The sequence below is a fragment of the Plecotus auritus genome (assembly GCF_963455305.1).
Source record: "Plecotus auritus genome assembly, chromosome: 2".
Lineage (NCBI taxonomy): Eukaryota > Metazoa > Chordata > Mammalia > Chiroptera > Vespertilionidae > Plecotus > Plecotus auritus.
Genome location: NC_137771.1, coordinates 229,292,481 through 229,299,741, shown reverse-complemented (window position 1 = coordinate 229,299,741; position 7,261 = coordinate 229,292,481). Strand labels below are relative to the sequence as shown.

The window sequence follows — 7,261 nt, the reverse complement described above, 5'->3', positions numbered from 1 at the left end:
TTCAGACAAGATCTCACATTAAAAAAAAAGACAGGAAACAGTCTTGCTCTTCGATTTCCTGTGAAGGAATGAGAAAAGTCGCACGTACCGATGCTGAAGCACAGCCCTGTCCGATGTGTACAGTGAAACAGCTTGGTCTCATCCGCTTCACATACCACGTTTCCAGCCTCAAAATGTGGCCGTTCGCTGAAAACGAGAGAGAAATCACAGGGGACGATTTAAACGAGCGTTTAACAGGCGTCCTCAAACTGCGGCCCGCGGGCCACAGGCGGCCCGCCGAGGACATGGATCCGGCCCGCCGGGGGCCGCTGCCTGTCCTGCTTAGCAGCCGACGCGTCCCGGGACCGCAGTGCGCATAGGAATTTGTTCATAGTTTTTTTTTTAAAACTAGAGTCCGGCCCTCCCACGGTCTGAGGGACATGGAACTGGGCCCCTGTTTAAAAAGTTTGAGGACCCCTGGTTTAGAACATGTATCCGTGGTGACCCTACAAAACAAAACCAACATGCATCTGTCAAACAGACGTTACGGAGTATCTGCTGTGTTCCGGGCCCAGCCACACCTCTGCGCACACGGGCCGCCGAGGCCCTCGGACGGTGAGCTCTGAAGGTGTTTGGGACAATCAGCGGTAATAAAATAGCCAGCGCAGCCCTGGCCGGTGTGGCTCAGTGGGTAGAGCGTCGGCCTGCCGACCTAAGGGTCCCGGGTTCGATTCCGGTCCAGGACACGTATCTCGGTCGCAGGCTCCTCCCCGGTCCGGGCCCTGGTCGGCCTCGTGCAGGAGGCAACCGATCCATGTGTTTCTCTCACATCGATGTTTCTCTCTGTCTCTCCCTCTCTCTTCCACTCTCTCTAAAATCAATGGGAAAATGTCCTCGGCCGAGAATTAACAACAACAAAAAAGCCAGTGGAGACCAAGTCTCAGCACGGCCACGGGAAGCAGATACAGAAACTCGCCTGCCGCCGAAACCGGTTTGGCTCAGTGGATAGAGCGTCGGCCTGCAGACTGAAGGGTCCCGGGTTCGATTCCGGTCAAGGGCATGGACCTTGGTTGCGGGCACGTCCCCAGTGGGGGGTGTGCAGGAGGCAGCTGATCCATGTTTCTCTCTCATCGATGTTTCTAGCTCTCTATCCCTCTCCCTTCCTCTCTGTAAAAAATCAATAAAATATATTTAAAAAAAAAAAAAAAGAAACTCGCCTGCCTCCAAGACGCCACCTTACCCCAAGTGCTCGCCTCGACCCTCACTCTTAAAGTCTCCTAACCATTGCCTTTCTAAAAATATATGTTTTTATTGATTTCAGAGAGGAAGGGAGAGAGAGAAACATCCGCGATGAGAGAGAATCATGGACCGGCGGCCCCTTGCACGCCCCACACTGGGGATCGAGCCCGCAACCCGGGCCTGTGCCCTGACCGGGAATCGAACCCTGACCTCCTGGTTCCTAGGTCGGTGTTCAACCCCTGAGCCACACCGGCCGGGCTAACATTGCCTTTTGGTCTCTCCTGTCTGACACTCAGACATTGTGACCCTCCAATTCCGACTTCCTGTCGGTTAAACATGAACTTGCACACGGAGTTTGATCATTGCCGCGGGCGGGGGCGGGGGGGGGGGACGGCCTCGCGCTCAGAAGCTGCACCTGCTTTCGGATGTGACGCTGAGATTGACGCCCACCCGTGACGATCCATCTGGACACCAAGGACCCACACCCGGGGGCGCCTGGGCACCGCCGTGCCGATCCGACCGGTCGGAAAACGCCCGCAGGTTCCCTGAAACCTCCTGCCCGCGGGGTGTCCCCAGCCTCGGTTCGCTGCCAATCACCACCGACCGCGGCTCAGCGCCGCCAGGCTCGTGACCCCGCCACCCGCGCCGTCAGAAGTCTGACCTCAGCTGCGGGGTGACCGGTTCCTGCCTTGGCCTCAGAGGGACACACTTTCTGGCCTTTTCCGTTGCTGGGAGGTGTCCCCCCTCCCCCCCCCCGTCCCGTGTCCCCTGTCCTGGCGTCGCTCCATCTCCAGCTCCTGCCATCACATGTCCTTCTGAGGGGGACCATGAGGTTAGGCCGGGCGGGGCCCCCTGAATTATCCAGGGAACCCCCACCTCGGGGTCATTACCTAAGAGCGTCTGCCAAGCCCTTTCTCCACGTAGAGACCTATCCGCAGGTGGCGGGGTGCAGAGCGAGCAGCTGTGGGGGCTCCTCCATCAGCCGGCCTCACCCCCGGACTCAGGCTCCCGATTCGGGGACGGCACCCACCGAGCCTCTGACCCATCCTCCTCCTGACAGCGCTTCCCACAAGGTTCACCCCTGCAGGCCCGCTGCGCCACACACACGGACGCAAACTCGGGCACAAGTTAGACATCTCAGCAGCGCCCGTGCTTGCAGGGTGACGACCCGTTTTCGTCTTTAAATTGACCTCAAAGCCCCCAACTACGCTGCATCGGCTTCCGACTGTCTGCCCGCCCCTCAGAGGATTCAGGCTCCTTCTCCTACTCAACCCCGATGCTCGCGGTGTGTTCTGCGTGAAATTGTCTTTTCTCGTCTCTGCTCCTTAACGCTGACCCCTTCATCTCCGTGGGTGGTCTTTCTGCCCCCCACCACACCCCCATTAGCTCAGCCTGCCTCTCCCTGACAGAGGCCCCATCGCAGCCTATTTGGGCTTCCTCCCGCCCCGTCTGTGTGATTGACGTCTGCCCGCTGACAGGCCCGCCTCCAGGAGGGGAACACGGAGCCGGTACTCGGCCGTGATGCCTCCGCGCTGGCTCACCACGGAGGGCGATGGAGGTTCTCCATCAGCATCAGCTGGATGAGTAAGTGAACGCGTGACCGTCGTGGGCCTCGCTTGGCCGCTCACTCAACGGGGAGAATTGAAGCGAATCACTTTCCTGGGCCCCACGCCATTCGCTGTGAAATGAGGGACCTGGCTTTCTGGGGTCACGGGAGAGATTGGTGACTCTACAGAAGGGTCACGGGAGAGATTGGTGACTCTACAGAAGGGTCACGGGAGGGATTGGTGACTCTACAGAAAGGTCACGGGAGAGATTGGTGACTCTACGGAAGGGTCACGGGAGAGACTGGTGACTCTACGGAAGGGTCACGGGAGAGACTGGTGACTCTACGGAAGGGTCACGGGAGAGATTGGTGACTCTACGGAAGGTTCACGGGAGAGATTGGTGACTCTACAGAAGGGTCACGGGAGAGATTGGTGACTCTACGGAAGGGTCACGGGAGAGATTGGTGACTCTACAGAAGGGTCACGGGAGAGACTGGTGACTCTACAGAAGGGTCACGGGAGAGATTGGTGACTCTACAGAAGGGTCACGGGAGAGATTGGTGACTCTACAGAAGGGTCACGGGAGAGAATGGTGACTCTACAGAAGGGTCACGGGAGAGATTGGTGACTCTACAGAAGGTTCACGAGTCGAGTCTGTGCATGAACCGCTCAGAACTCATTAGATGCATATTTCTGCACGGCAGGCTCTGAGTCGCTGGCTCTGGGGCGGGGCCCGGGGACCTGCATTTGACATGCGCAGCCCCGGCGTCTGCGAAGCCAGGCTTTGTCACCCCTTGAGAGATCTGGGCACCCTGGGCGAGCTGTCTGAGAGGCGTCATCTGCACAAAACACACAGCTCACAACGGGGGGTCAAACTCGGAGGAAAGAGTCGACGCCTCCTTAGCGCTCAACAACTGAGGCAACACGATCGCGTCCCTGCTCCCGGGACGTCAGCAACGTCGGGAGGCATGTTTGTGCGTCGTGACTGGGTGCTGTTTGGCATCTAACGGTACACATGGGCCAGAGAGGCTGCAACCACCCATAAGGCACAGGACAACCACACGCACACACACATACACACACACATACACGTGAACATACACACACATACAAACATGCACACACAGTTAAACACACACACATCTACCCTACCATGTCAATAAAGCCATGGCCAAAAAATGCTGATCTAAAGTCAAGACGACATGCCGCCAACTGTGATTGCCAGGCCTCTCCCCAGGCGTGTCGCAGGCCAGACCCGCAGACCCATCCCGGGGCTCCCTGGAGACCCGGTTCCAATCACTCGCCTTCTCCGCGCTTTGGGGGCTCAGCCACGTTTGTGAGGCTTCGTGGGTGATGACATGAGCAAGTCCCTAACCCAGGGGTGGGCAAACTTTTTGACTCGAGGGCCACCATGGGTTCTTAAACTGGACCGGAGGGCCGGAACCAAAGCATGGATGGAGTGTTTGTGTGAACTCATATAAATTCAAAGTAAAGGAGCGGAGGGGAGAGCAAGAGAACCGGATAGAACAGCCGGATCCGGCCCGCGGGCCGTCGTTTGCCCAAGGCTGCCTGACGTTGGCGATTAGATGCAGACCCACCTGGTTTTCTGAAAAAATTACAGGACACCCCAGCTACGCTGTGCGCACCCCAGGCTCGCGGCCTCCCGACGGGAAGGCCTCCTGCGTGTTTCACGAGCAACATGGAAAGCAAGTCCGAGCAGGCACATGCCTGCTCCAGCACTGAGCCCCTCGGGGCGGGGAGGCGACTGCGTCTCCCTCTGTCCTTGGGGATGGCGATGGGGGAGCTCATGGCGACAGGTCTGCCGTGAGTGACGGGTGAGAACCACCCCCTGAGCCTGTGTGTGAACTTAGAGCACAGCACCGGCCTCGGCTTCCTCCACGCGGACAGACTCAGCCACGAGTCTCACTCACCCTTTCGTTGCCCTTTGGATGCCGGAGGTCATGTCCTCCTGATGACCTTGAACGTGACGTCTCCTATCGCTGCCAGGTAAGACACCGGTGGCAAGCTCAGGCCACGGGAAGCGTCATGTCATCAAAGTCCTTGCTGACCATAAACTCCATGTAAAAGCAATTACGTTTAAAATTAGGGCCCGTGTCGCCAAGATTTTTTTTTATTGATGTCAGAGGGGAAGGGAGAGGGAGAGAGAGAGAGAAGCATCCATGATGAGAGAGAATCATGGACCGGCTGCCTCCTGCACGCCCCACACCGGACATTGAGCCCGCAGCCCTGGCCTGTGCCCTGACCGGGAATTGAACCCTGACCTCCTGGTTCACAGGTTGACGCTCAGCCCCTGAGCCACGTCGGCCGGGCACCTCGGAGGGAAGGACCGTTTCTCTCTGTGCCCCCAAACCTGAGGAAGTGCCGAGCGCTGTGCTGTGCGAGTGTCTGGGGCATGAGCACCTCCGGCAGGCAGCCGGCTCCTCGGCCGGAGTCTCCGTCCAGGGGTCCGCAGGGCCCACGTCGTGACCCGGTGGCCAGAGCCCAGGCCCACCCCACACGCGTGCGTGAGCTTCCGTGGGCCGGTGCCGCGTGCGGGGCCCAGGAAGAGGTTAGCAAGGCCGTGGACGGTGAGGACCTGACCCGGGAAGGGACGAGCCGTCACCCTCACGGAGCATTTGGCTTCGACAAAGCTGGCTCCCGGCCAGCGAGACAGGAGGTGCTTCCTGTGCAGACCCCCGAACATCGCAGGCGCGTTCGATGCCACGGTTGTTCCAAGCATAAGAGGGTCCTGTCAACACAGCCGCTCGTGTCCCCGCGGGAAGGAGGCGAGAAACACAAGCCCTCTATCGAAGGGCGAGATGCTGTGCATTTTAGCTGCTGTTTCTCTCTCTGGGCCAGATCTTAGGGACCCCTAAGATCCAGATTCGTGGCCAAGTCCGTCCGGTGGGAACTCTTCAGCAGCCTGAGGCTCAAACCTCTCGTGCTGAGCTGTGAGCAGGGGCAGGGGCAGGGAGGCCCCACGGGGACGGTCGCTAACGAAGGCGGGGACGCTCCTGGCGCTCGGCAGCCGGGAAGTGTCCCTCCTTACAACCAGCACAGACGCACACGAACGCCGTCGGCATCCGTGGGGTCAATCCGGGAGTTCTTTTTAAAAGTACATTTGTACTGATCTCAGAGGGGATGGGAGAGGGAGAGAGGATGCCAGAGAATCATGGATCAGCTGCCTCCTGCACACCCCCTACTGGGGATGGAGCCTGCAACATGGGCGTGTGCCCTGACTGGGAATCTAACTGGTTCACAGGTCGATGCTCAACCACCGAGCCACACCGGCCAGGCAAATTTAGGATATTCGAATGAAATTTTTTTTTTAATTTTTTTTAAATATATTTTATTGGTATTTTACAGAGAGGAAAGGAGAGGGATAGAGAGCTAGAAACATCGATGAGAGAGAAACATCCATCAGCTGCCTCCTGCACACCCCCCACTGGGGATGTGCCCGCCACCAAGGTCCATGCCCTTGACCGGAATCGAACCTGGGACCCTTCAGTCCGCAGGCCGACGCTCTATCCACTGAGCCAAACCGGTTTCGGCTGAATGAAATTTTTTTAAAATGGAAATCTTAAAAGTGAAGAGACAGAAGGTGAGGCCTCCCCCATCCCCAGGCACTGTCTCAGGTCAGAAGAAGACCTGGTTCGAGGTGCCCCGACAGGTGGGACGCTGACGCGGGAGAACCGTAGAGAAACCACGAAAACAACGGGGGTCATGCGGAAGGACTGAGATTTATTAGAGACGACAGCGGAACCCCCCTACCCACCCCCCCTGCAACCGGGACGCCGTGGGGAAGCCACCCCGGGCTTCGCCGCCCCGCTCCCGGCTGGGAGGGCGCCCGGCCGCCTGGGCTGCGGGGATGGGTCCAGCGCCGGTGCCTGCGCTCAGCACCCTGGGGAGACCGGACCTCGGCGCGGTCAGCAGAGACGGGACGGGCGGACTCTCCCAGCACCTCGGAGGCGGGCACGGGCGTTGCTCTGCGGCTGCTCTGCGTCCCGGGGCGCCCGGCCGGGGCCTCAGTAGGTGCTGTAGCCGAAGCCGGAGCCGGAGCCCCAGGGCCTCCAGCAGCTGCCGCCGTAGCCGCAGCCCAGGTTCCCGAAGTTGCTGCCGCCGAAGCTGTAGCCCAGGGAGCCGTAGCCGGTGCAGCCGAGCCCGTAGTTGAGGGGGGAGCCCAGGGGCACCACGCAGTTCAGGGGGGTGGCCCGGTAGGTCCTGTGGAAGTTGGTGCCGTAGCAGGGGTAGCCCGGGAAGTAGCTGCCGCAGCAGAAGTAGCGCGTCATGACGGCGGAGGGGAGGTCTGGGCAGACGAGGAGGCGGAGAGCAGGTGCGGTGGTGGGATGAGGCTGGCGGGGGCTGTGCGGGGCCTTTTATACCCCGGGCCGGGGGCGGGGCAGGCGGCCCGGCAGGCAACCCCTTGATCTGCATCAGCAGGTCCGGTTTGCTGCTCGTAAAACGCACATGAAGCAGCTGCCGCCGCCGCCGCGCCC

The 7,261-nt window shown here is 59.7% G+C and overlaps 1 protein-coding gene across 1 annotated transcript; it reads right to left on the bottom strand.

Moving 5' to 3' along the window:
* Positions 1 to 6,790: 6,790 nt before the first annotated feature.
* Positions 6,791 to 7,054, bottom strand: KRTAP7-1 (keratin associated protein 7-1; the record flags this gene model as incomplete). The annotated part of the gene is made up of 1 exon (XM_080655599.1): positions 6,791 to 7,054. One exon carries the CDS (start codon positions 7,052 to 7,054, stop codon positions 6,791 to 6,793), a length of 264 nt encoding a protein of 87 aa, XP_080511725.1.
* Positions 7,055 to 7,261: the final 207 nt, after the last annotated feature.